The sequence below is a fragment of the Bos javanicus genome, chromosome 10, assembly GCF_032452875.1.
Source record: "Bos javanicus breed banteng chromosome 10, ARS-OSU_banteng_1.0, whole genome shotgun sequence".
NCBI lineage: Eukaryota > Metazoa > Chordata > Mammalia > Artiodactyla > Bovidae > Bos > Bos javanicus.
The window spans coordinates 88,643,734-88,666,827 of record NC_083877.1 but is presented as its reverse complement, the minus strand read 5'-3'; the positions used below and the strand labels follow the sequence as shown (position 1 = coordinate 88,666,827).

Below are 23,094 nucleotides of genomic sequence, written 5' to 3'. Positions count from 1 at the left end.
GGGAGGGGGCCGCGGCCCGGCTGTGCGGGTCCACCAGGCGGGACGGGCGCCCCCGCCCAGGGGAAGGGCGCGGGCCCGGGGCGGGCGGGGAGAGCAGGCGGCGCCTCAGTCCCGGGACTAAGGGCGCGCCGTGCGTCCGCTGACAGGGACACTGCCTGCCATCCATCTCCCGCTCGTTAAATTACCAACCCAAATCTCTCTCCCATTATTGATAAAAATCTCCTTTGGATGTTCGGCATTATTGCGGGAAAAAATGTTTTTCTATTTTTCATTATGTGTTTTTAATATAAATGCGTTTTTTATTGAGAGCTGCTGGGAAGGCTGGAGGAGCCCAAGTCGGCGGAGAGGGTCGTCTCCCCGCTCGGCACACCGGGTCCTGCCCGCACTCCAGCGCCTTCTGCTCCCCTCCCAGAAGCCTGGGGGAGGCGGGGCACTGTCTGGGGAGACGAAGGAACCAGACGCCAGAATAAACTCCAAGGCTCTGCTGAAGACCAAAAGAAGCAGGTCTACAGACAGCTGCAGCCCTCGACTGGTGCCCAGCTCCAGGCCAGCAGAGCAGCCCTGGGGGTGGTATAAAGGCCGAGCCCACCTTGGCCCGCCCCCTGCCGGGGTGTATAAAAACCAGGCAGGAGCCCCCCCCACCCCACCCCGAGGGCGGGGACCCCGGGGCTGACACAGAGGAGAGCTCCATCAAAAGTATGAGGGAAGTCAGAGAAGCACAGGGAGGAGTTGGATCGGCATTGGAAAGAAGGCAGCGGGGAACACTGGACCACAGAGGCGGCTGTCATCGAGGAGGAAAGCTTCCACAGGCCCCAGGGTAGGCGCAATCCCCCTGCAGCCTGTCCTCTACACTCTTCTCCAGCCCCAGTTCAACCCGGAGCATGTTTGTCACCCACCCCATACCCAACTCCTCCAGGACAAGGGAAGTTGAGTCCAGCTGCCATCCCTCAGGTGAGGCAGGCACGAGGGGCCCTAGTGAGAGAGTCAATTCCTAGGCAGGTTGATGAGAAGTCCGGGGTCCCGGAGGAGGAGGAGAGAGAGGTCTGGGGGTCTCAAGGACGAGGAAAGGACAAACTTTTTCTTTTCCTCTACATTCCTTAGTCTGAGTCACATAAAACAGTTTTTCTTCTTTAAGCCTGGAACTGATGATTACACAACTGTTTAAACTCTGTACTAGGGATTATATAACAATAATGTATCCTGCTTGAGGACAGTTTCTCCTTCCTGAAAACCTTCTGACTAATCCTCATATGTTCAGTCAGTTTAGTTCAGTCGCTCAGTCCTGTCTGACTCTGTGACCGCATGGACTGCAGCACACCAGACCTCCCTGTCCATCACTAACTCCCGTTGTTTACTCAAAACCATGTCCATCGAGTCCGTGATGCCATCCAACCATCTCATCCTCTGTCATCCCCTTCTCCTCCTGCCCTCAATCTTTCCCAGCATCAGGGTCTTTTCAAATGACTCAGCTCTGCACATCAGGTGGCCCAAGTACTGGAGTTTCAGCTTCAACATCAGTCCTTCCAATGAACACTCAGGACTGATCTCCTTTAGGATGGACTGGTTGGATCACCTTGCAGTCCAAGGGACTCTCAAGAGTCTTCTCCAACACCACAGTTCAAACGCATCAATTCTTCGGCGCTCAGCCTGATATCTTAGAATGTATATTATGGGAGTGGGTCTGGTAGGATCTTTCTATTGTTAAGTTCTAACCCTGTTATCCTAAAATGTAAGTGTGGGAGTGGGTCTGGTAAAATTCTTTTGATTTATTGTAATAACCAATTAAAAAAGGATATAGCTCCCTTGCTCACACTAGCAAGGCGGGCACGCTCCACCCCCCTTCCAGTGTCTGTGTCAGAAGCTTTCTCTGCCCCTTTTTCTCATTAATAAAACTCTGCTACACAAAAGCTCTGGAGTGATCAAGCCTGGTCCCTGGTCCTGAAGCTAAATCTTCTTCTTTGGATATCGCAAATCCGACATTGTTCACCGTCAGCTGTCACTAGACACAACACAGCCACCAGCTCCCTGACCCCAGACACCCATGGCTCTATCCCATCTGTGGAGTCAGTCCAAGACCACACCGCAGGCGCTGCTGAGTAGCCTCAGGAAAGTGCCCAGTGAGCCACTGGCAGCCTCCCAGGGTGGAGGGAGGCTCTCAAGAAGCCCGGGGGACAGGCTCCAAGGCAGCCTGAGGGAGGCTTCCACCAGTGAGGGCTGCGGCTGGCCACTAGATGGAACACTGGGTACCAGTGGGAGGGGAGGGGGAGGGAAAGGCCCATTCTTCTAGAAAAATAGCATCGGGGACAGAGAACCATAGTCTTGTATCAGAAAACATGGTTAAAGACCCAACTCCACCATTTCAAGTCCCTCAGGACCTTGGTTCCTCACACACCGAAGGCATCCAGCACAACACAGAAGTGGTAGCTCATGTTTGCTGGCCACCTGCTCTGTGCCAGACGTTGGCTCCACGCTCCACATTCATTGATTCATTTCATCCCTGCAGCAAGCTGAGGAGGTAAGGTACCATCATTAACTCCATTGTACTAAATAGGAACCTGAGGGACAGAGAAGATAAGTTGCTTGTCCAAGGTCTCGAAGTTGCTCACTCGTGTCCGACTCTTTGCGACCCCATGGACTGCAGCCTACCAGGCTTCCCCGTCCATGGGATTTTCCAGGCAAGAATGCTGGAATGGGTTGCCATTGCCTTCTCCAGGAGATCTTCCCAACCCAGGGATTGAACCGAGGTCTTCCACATTGTAGGCAGATGCTTTATCATCTGAGCCACCAGGGAAGTCCTGGTTATGAGGCCAATAAAGCCAACAGGCAGCTTCTGGCTCCTGCCCACCTCAAAGGCTCAATATAGGAGCTTGACGGCCACGTGAAAGCAAGACCCAGCTGGGGCACCTTGTCCTCGTTCTCACAAAGTTCTCTGCACGCCAGCATGAGGTCCTGAATGCAAACGTGCGGAAATGATAAGGGTCACCCCAGAGTTGGCCACTCCCTCTGCAAGTCCCCTCCCCCGGCCCCTCCCCCACCACCCACCCAAGCCTCTGCCCCAGTCTCTGCGCTGTGCCCACCTGGGGCTCCACTCACCAGGAACCTCTCACATGGGCCAAGAGCACCCTGCCCTCACCTCCCCCCGTCTGCTTTTGCCTCCGCTGCCCCTCTTGTCAGCAGGGCCTTCTCTCTGCCACCCCCACCACTCAATAAACAAATGATGTTCTTGGGAGCAGGGCTTCTTTCCCTCCTTTCTGACCTTTTGCTGACACCTGAAACTCACCCTCCACCTATTATCTGTAGGTGCGTGTGAAACAATGAGAGGTGCGTTTCCCCAACTGAATTGCAATGGTTCTTGTCTGCATCCTCACAGCCACTCAGGTTGGATGGTCCCTCAGAAACATTTGAGCACTTGTCCCTGGGTGCCACAAGGGGGTTACAAAACCAGGTCAAGTCTAGAAACCCCACCCCATGGAAGCTCAGGAGGGAAAAGACTGATAAAATGTGTTTTGGAGGACAGAAGCCAAACCCCAAGCCTTCAGCACCAGCACAAACACAGCCCCTCACAAAGATGTTTCTGAACTCTGGCCCCTGACCTAATTTCCTTTCGTTTTTCATCGAGTTCCAGAGTTGGGAAGAACATCATCTGATACAGCTATGTTCCAGCACAACAGACGAAACTGGATCTCTCACTGAAATGTATCATAAGGAGACTGGACTTGTCCATGTGTGTTCCAGGAGGGGAGAGAGATGTGTGTGTGTGTGTGTGTGTGTGTGTGTGTGCACAACCAAAGATAACTGTACCAGTGCAGCTGAAAATTCTCTTATCTCTTCCTGAGTCCCACTGTGACTCCTGCCCCCAAGCTCTCCACCCACCTCAAACCTCCAGCTTCACCTCCCCCACCTCATCTCCCATGTTATCAAGGAAATTCAGCTCCACTCCATTCCTCTTTGTTGAGAACCTCTCCAAGCCCTCCTATTTCAGGCTCACCTTATGAAAAGAACATCCAAAGACCTTTAGTAATGTAACCTCAGCCCCAGCTTTACACCTCGGCCCCGCGAGTCACCAGGCTGAACTCCCTCTGCCAGTCAGCAAGACTTCACCATGCACTCCCCTGTGTTTTATGCTTTCCACAGCCTGCATCTTCAGCCCATTTCATTAACTGGTGACCCCCTCCTCCAACCTCCACCTCCCCAAATCCCACCCATCTTTGAGAACCTAGATGAGACACAATGAGCTGCAAAAAGCTTCCACCCACCCAAATGTAATATCTCTCTCCCCCGCCATCTCCTCCCCCTCCCCACAGGACCAGGTATTACAGCAATGGGTGTACCTCCTGTTGACCCTAGACTATACGGGCCAGAAAGAAGGTTTTACCCATGTTGACTGTAGCTACAACTTCCAGCTCTGTACCTTTCCCCCTAAATACCAGCTGCTTAGACAACAGACAGAATGAAAAAAAAAAAAATATATATATATATATATACATAGAGAGAGAGAGAGAGAGAGAGAGAGAGAGAGGATAGTCAAGGAAAAGGTGTTGAACCACAGAACTGAATGCTGTTAGAGCCTACAGGGGCCTTAGAGAACTCCTACTCCAAATGAAGAAGCTCTAAGGATGGGTTGGTGGTCAGCACGAAGAACCCGGCCAGGTCCTCCAGCGTAGCGCCAAGAGCTCCTGAAACCCAGGGTGGTCAACAGTCTCATAACTTAAGCTTGCGTCTGCCCCATTCAGAGTACAGAGCTGTCAGCCCCGCTCCACAGCAGGGACCATGCCCAGGAGTAGAAAGAACCAGAGTCTCATCCAGCCGTCAGGGCTCCCTTCGTAAGGAGCAAAGGACTTCAACAGCCCTCCCGGACACTCAAGCTCAGGCGCCATCTGCTGGTCAGGATCAGCACTGCGCCTGGACCCGCCGCCCCAAGGGTGGTCAGGAGACAAGACTGAGACCAACCCCAACCCACTCCAGATTCAAGTCACTTCCAGGCAGAAGCAATGACCCCACCTCCTAGAGCTCTGACTGCTGACTGCTCAACCTGTCGTGCAAGACGTAAGCCTAACATTCAAAATAAAAGGAAAAAAGTAAGCTTCTTTTTGGTAATGATAGAAACTCCTAAGGCACAGACACATAAAAAAGTGATTCCTAAAGGGTTTCTGCCAAACAGAAGTTCTGCTACATAGGAGACAAAGCACTGGCCAGAAGATCAAAAGATCTGAGGTCTCATCCCATCCCTCACATGCCGCTCCGTTAGCTACATGGTCCCCCCACTAGCAGCACCCCACCTCCCGAAAGAGGCCAGTCCCTATGCCGGGAATGGGATCACTTCACTTGCTCTCACCTCGACACTGACGGCACTGCCTGCTGTCCAGGGATGTGAACTGATCTAACACCAAACGTACATCACGGAGTCCAGAAGAGCTGCAACCTCACCCTCACGCCCCAGGCTGGGGACATCCCCTCAGGGCCAGTGCTATCCTCCAGGGACAGGAATCAGTCTGAGAGCGCTAAGGGCTCTGCTCACAAGGCAGACACGGAGCCAGTCAGGGCAGGCTGGGGCACACCAGCCTCTAACTCCTCTTTGGTCACCCCTCTCCTCTCCTCAGTGTGAGATTTAGGGGCAGCCACGTGACCGATCTTTGGGGCTTCTCTGGTGGCTCAGTGGTAAAGAATCCACCTGCCAATGCAGGAGACATGGGTTCCATCCCTGGGTCGGGAAGATCCCCCTGGAAAAGGAAATGGCAACCCACTTAAGTAGTCTTGCCTGGAAAATTCCATGGACAGAAGAGCCTGGCAGTCTACAGTCTATGGGGCCACAAAGAGCAAGTGAGCAACTGAACACGTGTGCAGTCTTTGAGCTCCAGGTGACCTCAGGGTCCACCCGAGGACTCGGACCAAGAAAGAAGACAGTGACGCACGGCAGACTCAGCTTCCTTTAACCGCTCCTGGAACCAGGGATGAAATGGAGGGTCCTGGGGCGGGCATGGTGCTCAGGATTAGAGGAGCCAGCTTAAACGTCTTCCTGGGAGGATGAGGGGGGGGAGGGCTGCTCCCCAAGAAGTGTCACGGGAGGGGCTGGGGGAGGAGGGAAGGGTAGAGTGAGTGACTTTCCCCACCCTGACTCCCCGACACCCGCCTACCCTGCTTCCCACGCGGCCCCCTTTCCCCTCCCTCCGCCCACAGGCTGAGAAAGTGTGGAACCGGGAACAAATGCCATCTTCCCGGCAGGGAGGGGGAGGAAGGGGTGAGGCAAGACTTTGACTGTGTGTCTGTGAGGGCCGGGGTAAGAACCCTGAGGCTTCTGAGCTTCCCAGCCAGGAGGGACATGCCCTCCAAGCCATGGCCTTGACATTAGTCTCCTTCTCTCAGCAGGCTCATGACCAGCTGTGGGGCAGGAGACACAGGCCACCACGCTCAGGATGGCTTGGCTGGGCGAGGGGGTTGCCAAGAGAAGGGGCCCTGAAGACGCAGGCAGCGTCTCCCAACTGCAGACACCCTGCAGCCGGCTGGGCGGGCAGGCACACCATGACTGCTGATGCCCCGAACTTCCCGTCTCGCTCCACCCTGGCCTGGAGGAAAGCCGCTGCCCTGCTCTCGCCTCCCCCTCCAGCTCCAAGGGTTAAGCTGCTGCCTTCTCTTCCTGCCTCCACCCCCGCTGAGCTGCCACAGTGCCCAGCAATGGTGCACTTCACACTGCTATTACAGTGACTTATTTAGTGTTCATTTGGGGATGCATCTCAATGCTGTAGGAAGCAGGAGGCCAACCGTCTTGGCAAGAAACAGGCACACGAGGGCTGAGCCACGCTGCTGCCGTCCCCCCGGCCTGCGGCCCCTCCATCCTCACCCCACTCTGCCCAGCCTGTGGCCTGCTCCTGACTCAGCCCTAAATCAGGTCTACTCTTCACTCAATCTTCCACCCCCGCCCCATCCCCTTGGAGGAGATGTTCCTCCATAGGAAGGAAGTCCACAGAGGTGTCTATGCTCAGAACCATTATACCAAACAAATTCTAGTGCTGCTGAGAAAGTTCTAGGACCTACAGCAGATTTCCCAACCTGGGGATCTGGCCAAAGGGACTGAGAACCCCCAGGGAATTTGACTTCGGAGGCCAGTGGGATTTGATTACAAAATGTACACAGGACTGGGGAGACAGGCTCTTGGAGGGCACAAACAAAACCTTGTGGGCACCAGGGCCCAGGAGAAAGGAGCCCACCTGGGTGATCCAGTGCCCATGCCTCCCCCAGAGAGTCCAATAATGAGGCCAAGCCAGGCCAGGCCATCAGTGAGGAGTGGGACTTCTCTGGAGGGATGCCAGGCATGTGATGCCAGCTCTACATTAAGGGACCGACAGTCAGGGCCAGCTGCACGCAAATCAGCAGAAACGGAACAACTGAGCTTTATGACCCTCTGCCCCAACTCTCCGCCTGGCCCTCAGTGGCCTAAGGAAACTGTCACTTATCCATCATTGGTTCACTAAACAAACACCGGCACCCCCGATACACCACGTACTATTCTGGAACTGCAGACAGGAATAAAAGGACCACCATGGTGTTCATCCCCAGACTTCACAATTTGTGGTGAAACTACCTAGACACAACTAACCAACCCACGAGAAGAACAAGTGGAGGGAGCAAAGGTGTGCAGATGGTCAGAGAAGACTTCATGGGAGAGCTGGGATTTGGCCAGGACCCCCAGCATCTAGCACAGTGCCCGGCATTTGGTAGACAGACAGACAGATGAGCCAGTGGCCTAGGAACACAAGGAATGACTGACAGGGAGAGGGTGGAGTAAAGAGACTCCAAGCAGACGAAGACCATGGCAAGCTGAAAGTGGACGGGGTGGATCTCGTAAGCCCAGCTAAAGATTTTATTTGGGGAAATTGGGAAGTATCAGAGGTAATAAAATAATTTCAGGAAAGGCGTCAGCTGATCTAGGCTTGACATTTAAGATTATTTTGCTCAGAAAAATCCTAGAAGATCCAAAGGATTCTCTCTCTAAGAGGAGAATTGCAGGGACTTCCCTGGCGGACCAGGGGCTAAAACTCCATACTTCTAATGCAGAGGGTATGGCTTTGATCCCTGGTTAGGGAACTAAGATCCCATATGCTCTGCTTCATAGACAAAAAAAAAAAAAAATTAATTAAAAAAGGGAAAAAAGAAATAAAAATAATTTTTTAAAAAAAGGAGAATTTCAAATGTAATAGGTGAAGGGAGAAAAGCTTTACTGAATAGAGTTCTCTTAGGTACCATGAAATTCTAGCACATAGTCCGTAAGCCTGGGCCTGGTCTGTAGATCCTTGCAGATGGCTGTTCCAAACACTCCCTCCCCAGAATCACGATGAGTGGATCAGGCCAACAAGGATCCACACCACTGGGCCCAGTCTGGGTTCCACACATCCCGCAGGTCACTGGCGTGAGTCCAAAGGAGCGTGACCAGGGCCACATACAGAATGGCCCTCAGCCCCTTTGTCTGTGGCTCCAGGGTCAGAATGAAGATCAGAGAAGTTTGAGGAAGCAGGCATCAGCCCTCAGGAGGAAGCACTTATTACAATTAGAGATGACTGATAATAGAGCAGACCACATCAGGCAGCCCATAAGAGAATAAGCTTCCTGTCACTGGAGGCAATCAAGCAGAGGCCCAGCGATGTCCCAGAAGCCACTGCACTGAATGATTAGGACAGCTCACTGATAGAGCAGGGCGCCAGAACTGTGTACTAACAGTCCCCTTGGACACTTTACCTGATCACTCTAAACCTCCATCCCTCATCCACCAAACAGGCTTATTGATAGTGTGTGTCTTGTAGGTTTGCCATAAGGACTAAGTGAAATAACGTGTGGGAAACAACAGAGCTTGGAGCACACAGTAAACTCTCAACAACTGACAGCAACTATTAGATTGAAGCGTATGAATCGTACTAGGTTACAGGTCGAAAACAGTCTAAACATATAACTATTTCATATGGTCCAAGTAATATATTTACTGAGGGCCACTCAGGTTCCTTCTAACCTCTCTGATTTCACCCTGAAAGTTTCCGTGCTCCCCACCTCTGTTGGATCCCCAGGGCCTGGGGCCAAGCCAAGAACTCTGCAGGGTCTTTCTGGAAACACACTGTACAGGAAGGGACCCACCCCTCCCGGCGGAGGCGGGTACCTCTTTGCCCAGGTCCTCGCGGATGACCTGGCGGACTTCCTTCATGCTGCTCTGCGGGGCCTGGCTGTGTAGCACCTTCAGCGTGCTGGTGTACTCCTCCGGCAGCAGGTAGTCCAGAGCCCCCAGGTGCTGGCCCACCTTGATGAACGTGCCCCGGTTGGCACAGCAGAGCTCACAGAGGCGCCTGGCAGAGCGGAGGTGCACCTGCAGGGAGACAGACGGGGCCAGAGAGACGTGAGTGCCCATTGCCCACTGGGCGCACTTCTCTTTTCCTGCCCGCTCTGCGTGGATACCCTGATTCACCCCCCAGTGCGCATGCACATGTACTTGCACATGCACACACACCCCATCATTCACCTTCAGTCTCCTGGTACACACACACACACACACACCATCATTCACCTTCAGTCTCCTGGTACACACACACACACACACACACACACACACCATCATTCACCTTCAGTCTCCTGGTACACACACACACACACACACCATCATTCACCTTCAGTCTCCTGGTACACACACACACACACACACACACACACACACACACACCATCATTCACCTTCAGTCTCCTGGTACACACACACACACACACACACACACACACACACCCCATCATTCACCTTCAGTCTCCTGGTACACACACACACACACACACACCCCATCATTCACCTTCAGTCTCCTGGTACACACACACACCCCATCATTCACCTTCAGTCTCCTGGTACACACACACACACACACACACACACACCCCATCATTCACCTTCAGTCTCCTGGTACACACACACACACACACACACACACCATCATTCACCTTCAGTCTCCTGGTACACACACACACACACACACACACACACACACACACACACCATCATTCACCTTCAGTCTCCTGGTACACACACACACACATCCCATCATTCACCTTCAGTCTCCTGGTACACACACACACACACACACACACACACCCCATCATTCACCTTCAGTCTCCTGGTACACACACACACACACACACACACCATCATTCACCTTCAGTCTCCTGGTACACACACACACACACACACACACACACCATCATTCACCTTCAGTCTCCTGGTACACACACACACACACACACACACACACATCCCATCATTCACCTTCAGCCTCCTGGTACACACACACACACACACACACACCCCATCATTCACCTCAGTCTCCTGGTACACACACACACACACACACACACACACCCCATCATTCACCTTCAGTCTCCTGGTACACACACACACACACACACACACCATCATTCACCTTCAGTCTCTTGGTATACACACACCCCAACATTCACCTTCAGCCTTCTGGTACACAAACACCCCATCATTCACTTTGAGTCTCCTGGTACACATACACACACACACACACACACAAACACCCCATCATTCACTTTGAGTCTCCTGGTACACATACACACACACACACACCCCATCATTCACCTTCAGTCTCCTGGTACACACATACCCCAACATTCACCTTCAGTCTCCTGGTACACATACCCCCCCATCATTCACCTTCCGTCTCCTGGTATACACACATACACACCCCCCATCATTCACCTTCAGTCTCCTGGTACACACACACACACACACACACCATCATTCACCTTCAGTCTCCTGGTACACACACACGCACACACACCCCCCATCATTCACCTTCAGTCTCCTGGTACACACACACACACCCCATCAATTCACCTTCAGTCTCCTGGTACACACACACACACACACACCCCATCATTCACCTTCAGTCTCCTGGTACACACACACACACACACACACACACACACACCCCATCATTCACCTTCAGTCTCCTGGTACACACACACACACACACACACCCCATCATTCACCTTCAGTCTCTGGTACACACACACACCCCACACACCTTCAGTCTCCTGGCACACACACACCCCATCATTCACCTTCAGTCTCCTGGTACACACACACACACACACACCCCATCATTCACCTTCAGTCTCCTGGTACACACACACACACACACACACACCCCATCATTCACCTTCAGTCTCCTGGTACACACACACACACACACACCCCATCATTCACCTTCAGTCTCCTGGTACACACACACACACACACACACCCCATCATTCACCTTCAGTCTCCTGGTACACACACACCCCATCATTCACCTTCAGTCTCCTGGTACACACACACATACACACACACACCCCATCATTCACCTTCAGTCTCTTGGTACACATACACACACAGACACCACCCCATCATTCACCTTCAGTCTTCTGGTACCCAGACCAGTCAATTCCAACCTCCAACTCAGCCAGCCTCCAGACATGGCCCAACATGGCCCGACACTTCTGATCGCCTTTCCTTTAAAACTTACCTGGTCTGAGTCCCACTCCCACGGAAACAAGCATGTGTAAGGTTTTCAACTAGTTCTGATACATTTATGATTCATTCAAGGATATGCTAAGTTCACGCATTTGCCACCCACCCCTCAGCCATACTAATGACACTGTCTGTTTGGAGGTCTACAATTTTTAAAGATGCCAAAGTCATTATTTTTTTAATTCTTCCAGCAATTTAGGGAAGCAAGTACAGGTGTCTTTAAGGACAAGAAACTCAGGTGTTTTGATTATAGAAAAAGCTAATAAATGTCAAAGCAAGGTCTAGAAAGCACTTCAGTCCCAGGGCTCTTTAACTCAGCAGACTTTAGCCGGGATCTCCTGTTAACTGGAAGAAAACGTCACAGCGGGGCATTAGGCACATAGGGTGGGCAGCAGGCCAGGCGGTGCAAGACAGGCCAGCCTTAACTCCCCTCCTGATGCCCACCTATCCCTCTGGAGTGGGATGTGGCCCCCACCCGCCCCCAGGCTGCACATCCCCAGTCACCACCCCAACTCTGCTGAGGATCTTGGAATTTTGAGGGTCCTGCCTTCCTGGAGCTACAGTTCCTGAACAGGATGGAGCCATGGGCACAAACAGAAGACAAGGGAGGCCCAGGGCTCTGTGGGAACCTGGTACCCTCTTCCTCCTGTAAGTCAACCAGGAGAGTGAATATTTATGATGGACTTACACTCTCAAGTGCTACGAAGGATGCTCACATAATTAAGAGCATGTTGGAGGCAAGAAACCAGGTAAAGAGTTAAATAACGGTAGGCAACAAAGATGGAAGAAATGTTCAAAGATTCTACATGATTAGTTGCCAAGTGAACCACACAGAAAACTGTTACTGTAAGAATTAAAAAGAGAATGCTGCAGCCCCAAATACCCTGGTCCCAGCAGCCAGGGAGCCCACCTACCCGCTCCGTCTATAGCAAAGGGATGCCCCGGACCCCAGGCACTCGGAGGCTGTCCTTAGGCCCTGCCAATCCACCCTTCCTTGCCACGCGCTATGATACTGCACTGACCCTGTGCCATTTCTCCTGTGTCAGATGGGTCACTATTAGGCTTGGTCAACAGCGGGGCTTGGGGGCGGGGGTGGACATTGCAAGACCACAGCAGCACAAGGAGGCTCCCTACCGGCCCCACTGCGCGGCTTCCAGCTCATCAGCCAGCGGGACAGGGGTTTAGGGACCTGCCGGTGGCCCTCATGGACCAGCCCACCCTCACTACCTAGTGGGCCCCTTCTGTGGACCAACTCAGGCCCATATGCTCCAGCAAGTGCTCTGACCGCCCAGCAGGCAGCTCCCACACACTAGTTCTAGGTCGTCTTCTCCTACAAATCTCTCTGCCACAGGGCACGCTGTGACCATGGCCCATGTCTCCTTGTCTCCAGGGCAGCCTGGGATCCCAGCCTTGGAGGCCCCCAGCCAAGTCTTCAGGTCTGTTCTTGTTCACCACCCCGATCCTAGAGGGAGCAGGTGCTTTATGCATTTACTACCTCTGTCCCCTTAGATTCTTCTACTACTGCTTTTAGGAGTTAACTACCTTTTCCTAATTAATACGTTTTTACATTTAAATTACAAATATGGGGACGTCTCTGGTGGCCCAGTGGCTGAGACTCCAAGATCCCCATGCAAGGAGCCTGGGTTCAATCCCTCATTGGGGAACCAGATCCCATATACCACAACTGAAAGATTTCACGTGCTGCTATTAAGACCCAGCGCAGCCAAATACATAATTATTGGGACTTCCCTGGGTGGTCCAGTGATTGGGATTCTGCCTTCCAATGCAGAGGACACAGGTTCAGTCCCTGGTCAGGGGTCTAGATCCCACATGCTACGTGGTGCAGCCAATAATTAAATAAAAATTTTAAATAAATAAATATTTTTTTTTGCGGGGAGCGAGCTCCGCCTCTGGCAAAGGTCATGAGGAAGGAGGCTTGGCATACGCAAAGGCGGGATCAAGCCTCAGGAGTCTCCCTGGAAATTCTCGAGCAATCTACCCCCAAAACCAGAGTCTGCCTACTTTCTGCTTTGTGCTTTCACCTACACCTCTGACTTTACGGGGGGCTGTCCCCCACTACCTCTCTGAAAAAAGTTAGCTTACAGCTCCAGTTAATAATTCCTGGGTGTGACAGTATTTAACCTACAAACTCCTTTGGAAATCCTCTAGCCTGCCTGAATAGGTTTTTCCGGCCACATGTGATTGTTCAGAGCCTCCCAACTGTGAGAGGCAGGAGATGTTCTAAACTGTGTAAACACAGATTCTTTTGAGTAGTTAAAAGATTGATTAGAAACTGTATTGGTGAAGGGATTTTCACTTGTTGAGCCAATGTTTGCTGCTAAGTTTCCATATCCCTTACCTGCTGTGTCCCTGGCAGTGTATTGATTAATATAATTGGTGTAAGTAGTAGCTTTAATGTTTGTAACCTGGGACCCTTGAGTTAATTCTTTTTCTTGTTATAGCCCACCACACCTTTGCTCTGTAGGAATGCAACTTTATCTAATGCTTTTGGAGGGTGGCTCCTGACCAATCACCTTTAGAGAAAAATAAGTTTTCTGAAGAAAAGGTCTTAAAATGTTAACAGGCCTCCGGGCCAGAAGATGATGCAAATCACCTAAGCTTTGGCATATGATAAGTTTGCAGGAAGAAAGCCTGGTTTGCTGCAAGACTCTACCCCTTCCCCCATTATCCTCTATGCATAACTTAAGGTATAAAAACTACTTTGGAAAATAAAGTGCAGGCCTTGTTCACCGAAACTTGGTCTCACCATGTCGTTCTTTCTCTTACCTTCTGGCTGAATTATTCAGCCTCTTTTCTCCACTGAATTTCCTCACTGAGCTATCCTTATTTCAGCCTCTTTTCTTCATTGAATTTTACTGAGCTATCCTCATTCTATTACTCTTTATATCCTTAATTAACATTTAATTAAGCAATTGTTTCCTGATCTTCGCCTACGCTGTCTCTCCTTCGAATACCCTGGATCAGCCGGGGCTGGTCCCCGGCATTTTTTAATAAAATCAATTACAGGTATGACTAGTCCCTGGCTGATACAACCCCTGCAATTGAATGTGAATAGATTAGGATTAAAAAGGAGAGCATTTCAGGTCAAGAGAATAACACAACATGCGTGTGTGTGTGTGTGTGTGTATAAGACCTGCTCCACCATTTTCTTTAGACTAGATTCACATCTGCATTTCTCTCAGCTACTGGAAGAACTCAGAAAGCATTAGCCTCACACCAACAAGGCCTCCTACCAGAGAGCACAGCCAGGGCTCTGTTGCCTCCCTCCTGTGCCCTGAGCCAGTCCCAGGTAGGGTGTCTCCTGGCACAAAGTAAAGGTCACGTTCACACTGTCTGGGCAATGCAGGGAGCCCTCTCTGGTCACACAAGCCCAGGAAGGCTGGTCTACCTCTGACTCACTGATTCCCTGGCACACCAGCCATTGGGAACAGAGACCACGTGTGTCCCCTGTAGACTCTGTGTACCCCAGGGCAAGCCATGATGAGCCGTAAGTGTAGATTGATGACAACCATGGGTCACACACACAAAACCATAATCCATGAAACTGAATCGGCATCTACTGCAAATGGCACCCATATTTCAACCAGCGTCTTAAACACACACAGTCATATGGGGATGAGGGATATTCCACTCACCAAAAAAATGTAAATGCTCTTTGAAGGTCAAAAGACACAAATGCTGAATAACAGAGCAGGCATTCTGATCTCCAGGGTCCCTTTCCAGCTCCAGCTCCTACAGTTCCACTGTCCCTTAGGATCAGAAGGCAGGTCTCATTCAGAAATTCAAGAAACTGCTGGCTTAGTGCAAAGTCCCTCTTTGAGCATTCACCTCCTGCTTGCTGGTGACTTGGGACGGAGGACCGCCCTTCTCCTGCTCACTGAGCATCTTTGCTTCTGGGATCTGTAATAATAAATCTTGTGATTCTATTTCCTCCGGGTGGATGTGTTTAAACTGCACCTTCAATCAAAACACCCCAGTGAGTTTCACTTCCCCAGTGGGAGCTTGGATGCCGAGAGAGCTGTCTGCGGACCCCGTGTGGGTGGCTTGTGCCCCCGACTCAGCAGGTCATAATCTGCACATTCTTAATTGAATACACCAGCGCTGGCTTCTCAACACACACTACTGCCCTAAACACTGCACACCCATTTGCTCACTGGCCCCGAGGCCTGTGGAGCCAGCACCTGGTTTCATGAGCTGGTTGGGTGTTTGTCGCTGCAGCATGTCCTCATTGCAGAGTTCCCACTCCAGGTTCCATTCCTGCCAAAACAGGGCAGGAACAGCTGGCACCATCTCTCTGCCCCTCCTCCAACTTCGTTTTCACTCCCAGCTCAATAACTTGCCTTATGATGATCTCATTACCAATAACCTTGTTGTAATGAGCTTTAATCTGCCTCGTATTAATTAAAAGCATTGTCATTAGCCAGCTTGGGTTGGGATTTGGGGGGAGGAGGGAGTGGGCAGTGAACAGCTAATAAGATCAACTCAGTACTGATTAATTATTGATTGGGAGGGATGGAGCAAAGGCCCAAGAAGGGAAATCCTTTACTTGTGCCTAAATCCCAAAGAGTAGGGAAGAAAGGTACCAAAGCCAGCCTCAATCAGCAGGGCTCCCCCATCAGAATTGGGCAGTTGGGCAGTATCTCCAATGGGGTTTTGGGGTTTGAGTGTGAGACACAGATGAAAGAGACAGACACACATACAACCCCACACATCACAGGAAGAGATGGTACAAGAGAAGGTCACAGACAGACCCCAAAGCACACAAGCCCCTTGACAGATTCTCCCAGTCAAAGACTCAACACCCAAAGGAAATGCACTGACAAGCAACCAGTGTTATCTCTGGTCAGTGAGATTACAAGAGTACTTTTCTTTATAGGTCTCTCTGTATTTCTAAAATTTCCTAAAACTAATATTTATCATATCAATAATAGAGGAGAATTTTTTTTTAAATAATCTCTTCTTCAACATCTTCTGGAAATAGAAGTCCAGCCCCAAATTCTCTACCACACAGACTGGACCAGCTTGGTGCAGAATCCAGCACTGTTTCCCCAATTTTGCAGGGTGCTATGATCCACATGTGTGTTTTTCATCATGAAAATGGAATTGCAACTCCCCCTTCATCCCCAAGAAATCAAGCCAGGACAGTCTCCAAAGTCTCTTTTCTGGATGTCACCCTTTGCTTTAAGCTTTTACTTAATGAGCAAAGTAAAACTCATCATGTCTTATTGGGGGGGGTGGAGGAACAAGTTGCAGTTTATAAAAGTTTTGAAGAAGCTTGACCACAGATTTAATCCTACCCCTTAACAGCGTCTTCTGTCCCTCCTCTGACTGACTACCTGTCGGGTAGATCCTGGTTAAACTGCAACTCTAAACGTGAAATTGCTAAAGCCATAATCTTGATGTCATCCTTAACATCTCTTTCCAAATGGGGTATAAAAGTACCTTCCTTGTCTGAAGTAATAAAAACTGGACATCAGGAAAGGAAGGAGAGTGATTCCTGAGAGATGCGAAGCAAACACAGTGAACCTATGGTTGCCCCAATTCACAGCATTGAGGGTTTCCAGGCCACAGTGCAGGGAAAGGGGAGCCAGGCAGCACCCAGAAGACTTTGAGCTGAAGACACAGAGCTGAGAGTCCAGGAAGACCACAGCAGCTAGAGTTCACAGGACAGAGTACTGGAGAGCAGAGAGCCATATGAAGAAGGAACCCTGAAGAGCTGCCTAGGGTCTGCCTCGTGTACCTGGTTGAGTAACAGTCAGCACGTACACACAAGAAAACTACATAAGCCAGAAAGATGACAACCGCAAAAGCCTAGGGTTAACAGTACCCTGTGTGTTCATAGAGGTCTATTTCTACTAGCTGGACTAGAAAAATTTCATAATTCTTGAGGCATTTGCTATAATACCCAGAAGAGGGGAATATCCCAAACTAAACACCATTCCATTCCCAAGCAATAAATACTAAAAGACTTGAAAAAAATCACACTGTCTCCAAGTAACTTAACTGTCCCAGAACAAAGCTCTATAATATTTATAAAAATACAAATATATCTAGACAAAAAGACAAAATTGCAAAGTCTAGCACCTAATAAAATATTTACCAGGTATTCAAAGAAACAGAAAAATACAACACATTATGAGAAAGAAAAAATCAATCAATCAAAACCAACTCAAAATTGAAACCTATATTAGCAAAAGAGGACAATTGTTATAACTGTATTTCATATGTTCAAAATGTTAAGCAGAGGCATGGACAATATTAAAAAAAGAATGAGATCCAAATGAAACTTCTAGAGATAGTAATTTTTGATATGAAAAATATACTGGATGACACTTCCCTGGTGGTTCAGTGGTTAAGTCTCTGCACTTCCACTGCAGGGGGATGCAGGTTCTATCCCACATGCCTTGCAACACATCCCCCCCACAAAAAAATACACTGGGTAGGATAAATAGATGATTAGACATTGTAGAAGAAAGGTCCTAGTAATAGAAACTATTCAAAATGAAACAAAAATAAAAAACTTAAATGAAAAGAGCAGCAGTGATCTATGGGACAACTTCAAGCAATTTTATAAACATTGGAATGTTGGAATTCCCAAAAGAGAGGTCAGGGAGAGAATGGGGGAAAAATACTTAAAGAAATAATACCTGAAATTTTTCAAATTTGATTTTTTAAAAATTATAAACCAATAGATCCAAGAATCTCAGTAAGCCCCAAGCATAAGAAAGAAAGAAAACCGCATAATGAATTTGTTCAAAATCAGTGATTAAGAGAAAATCCTGAAAGTATCCAGAGGAAAAAAGACACATTATAGAGAAAGGAACAAAGATAAGAATGACAGCAGATCTCTCGCTGGGAACAACATAAGCAGAAGTTAGTGGAGGAACATCTCTGAAAGGACTGAAAGAAAACCTAGACTCCTATACCCGGCAAAAACATCTCTTAAAACCAAAGGTAAACTAAAAGCTCTTTAAGACATATAAAAGCTGATAGAATTCATCTCCCTACACAATGAGAAATTTTAAAAGATATCCTTCAGGCAGAAAGAAAATGATACCAGAAATACAAAGGAACAAAGAGACCAGAAACAGAAACTTCATAGGTAAAGGCACAAGACTTCTTTTTTAGCACATAAATAGTATAACATGAAGTTTACAGCATATGTAAAAGCAAAATGTATTACAATAGCACAAAGGCTGGGAAGAAAGAAATTAAAGTATATCGTTGTAAGATTCTTCACATCACTCTGTGAAGCAGTACAATGTCACTTGTATGTAGACTACAAGTTAAAGATGTATGCCATAAACTGATGCAATCACTAAAATAATAAAAAGAATTATAGTCCATAAGCCAACAAAGGAGACAAAAATGCAACCATGAAAAAAACTCAATCCAAAAGAAGGCATGAGAGAAAAAAAATAAAGCATAAATAGGACAAGTAGAAATCAAGTAGCAAGGTGAAAGATGAAAATCTAACCATGTCAATAATCTCCTCAAATATAAGTGGTCTAAACACCCAAATCAAAAGTCAGAGATTGTCAAATTGGATAAAAAAGAAAGATTCGTGTATATGTTATCTATAAGAAACTGTCCTCTTAATATTAAAACACAAACAGGTTAAATGAAAAGGATGGAAAAGGATATACCATGCCAATATCCATTAAAATAAAGCTGGAATGACTATGTATGTAACAGACAAAGAAACTCTGACTCAAGATGGTGTCACAGCTAAAGGACACGACTTAAGGAAGAAATATTGCTCTTCCAGAAAGATGAAGATGGAATGCCTCCTAATCCATTCTACAAAACCGATGTAATGCCAATATCAAAACCAGACAGAAAATACAAGGGAAGAAAGAAGCTATATACCAATATTCACAGTGAACACAGATGCAAAAATTCTTTTTTTTAAAAAGAGTGTTAGCAAATTGAGCCTAATCTATAAATAGGTTCTGTTCTCATTACAACCTATCATATAGTGCACAATTTTGATTTGTCTCCCTACAGGCAACATTAATTTTGATGGTTATCCACCTAACATTCTCACTTTTTCTTTTCTTTTTACAATTAAGTATTGTATGGGGAAGTCCTTTCAAATTGTACAAATAGCCAGTTTTTTACTGAAATTTCAATTTATTCATTTGTTTATTTATATCACTATGGACTCATGGATTTCTAAATTTTTTCAGTGGATCATAATCCATTACTCTCATTGTTTGTTTCACAGCTTCACTGAGATATTTTGACACAATAAACTATACATATTTAAAATGTACAACCTGATAATTTTGACATATGCATACACTTATGAATCCATCACTACAATCAAGCTAGTTAAACATATCCATGACCCCCAAAAGCTTTGATTTCCCTTGATAATTCCAGTCCCATCCCTCCACATACCTCCCATCTCCAGAAAACCACTCATCTGCTTCCTATCAGTATAGCCTAGAATTTTGTAGAGTTTTATATAAGTGGAATCACATTTTTTTTACCTAGTCTTTTTCCCTCAACACAATTTTTCTGAGCTCCATCATAATCTTACATGTATCAACAGTTTATTCTTTTTTTCTTACTGAGTAGTATTCCATTGCATAAATATATTAATATCACAATTTCTTTATTTATTCATCAGCTGATACACATTTGGGTTGTTTCCAGTTTTGAACTACAAATAAAGCTGTTCTGAACTTTCTTGTTCAAGTCTTTGTGCAGACATGCTTTCATTTCTTACAGGCAAATACTTAGGAACGCAGCGGTCAAACTGCATGGCAGGGATATGCTTAATTTTCAAACTGTATGGCAATATATACTTAATTTTCAAACTGCATGTCAGTATATGCTTAATTTTCAAACTGTATGGCAGTATATGCTTAATTTTTTAAGAAATTAAACTGTTTTCTAAAGTGGTTGTACCATGTTACATTCCCACCAACAGTGTATGAGAGTTCCTCTACATTATCCCAATGCTCAGCATAATGTCCTTTGAATTTTAGTCATTATGTGCAATTGTATTTAATTGTGGTTTAAATTTGTATTTCACTAAGACTAATGAAAATAGATGGGGAAACAGTGGAAACAGTGTCAGACTTTATTTTTCTGGGCTCCAGAATCACTGCAGATGGTGATTGCAGCCATGAAATTAAAAGACGCTTACTCCTTGGAAGGAGAGTTATGACCAACCTAGATAGCATATTCAAAAGCAGAGACATTCCTTTGCCAACAAAGATTCATCTAGTCAAGGCTATGGTTTTTCCTGTGGTCATGTATGGATGTGAGAGTTGGACTGTGAAGAAGGCTGAGTGCCGAAGAATTGATGCTTTTGAACTGTGATGCTGGAGAAGACTCTTGAGAGTCCCTTGGACTGCAAGGAGATCCAACCAGTCCATTCTGAAGGAGATCAGCCCTGGGATTTCTCTGGAAGGAATGATGCTAAAGCTGAAACTCCAGTGCTTTGGCTACCTCATGCGAAGAGTTGACTCATTGGAAAAGACTCTGATGCTTGGAGGGATTGGGGGCAAGAGGAGAAGGGGACGACAGAGGATGAGATGGCTGGATGGCATCACTGACTCGATGGACGTGAGTTTGAGTGAACTCCGGAGTTGGTGACGGACAGGGAGGCCTGACATGCTGCGATTCATGGGGTCACAAGGAGTCGGACACAACTGAGCGACTGATCTGATCTGATCTGATCTGAAGACTAATGATGTTGAAAATCTTTTCATGTGTTTACTTGCCATCTCTGTATCTTCTTTGGTGAAATGTGAATCTTGAGTCCATTTTTAATGAACTGTTTCTTTTCTTATTATTTGGTTATAGGCATTCTGTATACATTCCATATACAAGTACTTTATCAAATAAATGATTTGCATATATTTTCTCCCAGTCTGTGGCTTGTCTTTCCTTTAACATTTTTCCAAAAAGAAATTTTTTTATTTTAATGAAGTAAAATTTACCACTTTTTCCTTCATGGATCATGCTTTTGGTGTTGTATCTAAGAAATCTTTCAGTTCAGTTCAGTCGCTCAGTCGTGTCCAACTCTTTGCGACCCCATGAATCGCAGCATGCCAGGCATCCCTGTCCATCATCAACTCCCGGAGTTCACTCAGACTCGTCCATCGAGTCAGTGATGCCATCCAGCCATCTCATCCTCTGTCGTCCCCTTCTCCTCCTGCCCCCAATCTCTCCCAGCATCAGAGTCTTTTCCAATGAGTCAACTCTTCGCATGAGGTAGCCAAAGCACTGGAGTTTCAGCTTTAGTATCATTCCTTCTAAAGAAATCCCAGGGCTGATCTCCTTCAGAATGGACTGGTTGGATCTCCTTGCAGTCCAAGGGACTCTCAAGAGTCTTCTCCAGCATCACAGTTCAAAAGCATCAATTCTTCGGTGCTCAGCTTTCTTCACAGTCCAACTCTCACATCCATACATGACCACAGGAAAAACCATAGCCTTGACTAGACAAACCTTTGTTGGCAAAGGAATGTCTCTGCTTTTGAATACGCTATCTAGGTTGGTCATAACTTTCCTTCCAAGGAGTAAGCGTCTTTTAATTTCATGGCTGCAATCACCATCTGCAGTGATTTTGGAGCCCAAAAAAAATAAAGTCTGACACTGTTTCCACTGTTTCTCCATCTATTTCCCATGAAGTGATGGGACCAGATGCCATGATCTTTGTTTTCTGAATGTTGAGCTTTAAGCCAACTTTTTCACTCTCTTCTTTCACTTTCATCCAGAGGCTTTTGAGTTCCTCTTCACTTTCTGCCATAAGGGTGGCATCATCTGCATATCTGAGGTTATTGATATTTCTCCCGGCAATCTTGATTCCAGCTTGTGCTTCTTCCAGCCCAGCGTTTCTCATTATGTACTCTGCACATAAGTTAAATAAGCAGGGTGACAATATACAGCCTTGACGTACTCCTTTTCCTATTTAGAACCAGTCTGTTGTTCCATGTCCACTTCTAACTGTTGCTTCCTGACCTGCATATAGGTTTCTCAAGAGGCAGGTCAGGTGGTCTGGTATTCCCATCTCTTTCAGAATTTTCCACAGTTGATTGTGATCCACACAGTCAAAGGCTTTGGCATAGTCAATAAAGCAGAGATAGATGTTTTTTCTGGAACTCTCTTGCTTTTTCCATGATCCAGCAGATGTTGGAAATTTGATCTCTGGTCCTCTGCCTTTTCTAAAACCAGCTTGAACATCTGGAAGTTCACAGTTCACATACTGCTGAAGCCTGGCTTGGAGAATTTTGAGCATTACTTTACTAGCATGTGAGATGAGTGCAATTGTGTGGTACTTTGAGCATTCTTTGGCATTGCCTTTCTTTGGGATTGGAATGAAAACTGACCTTTTCCAGTCCTGTGGCCACTGCTGAGTTTTCCAAATTTGCTGGCATATTGAGTGCAGCACTTTCACAGCATCATCTTTCAGGATTTGAAATAGCTCAACTGGAATTCCATCACCTCCACTAGCTTTGTTTGTAGTGATGCTTTCTAAGGCCCACTTGACTTCACATTCCAGGA

General features: G+C 47.6%; 1 protein-coding gene across 2 annotated transcripts in view; it reads right to left on the bottom strand.

Moving 5' to 3' along the window:
• ADCK1 (aarF domain containing kinase 1) overlaps positions 1 to 23,094 on the bottom strand; it is a 132,213-nt gene that overhangs the window by 65,436 nt on the left and 43,683 nt on the right. For both annotated transcript variants that reach the window (XM_061429590.1, XM_061429591.1), the window contains one exon: positions 9,143 to 9,346. In XM_061429590.1, the coding sequence (XP_061285574.1) occupies positions 9,143 to 9,346 (204 nt within the window). The remainder of the gene's footprint in view (positions 1 to 9,142; positions 9,347 to 23,094) is intronic.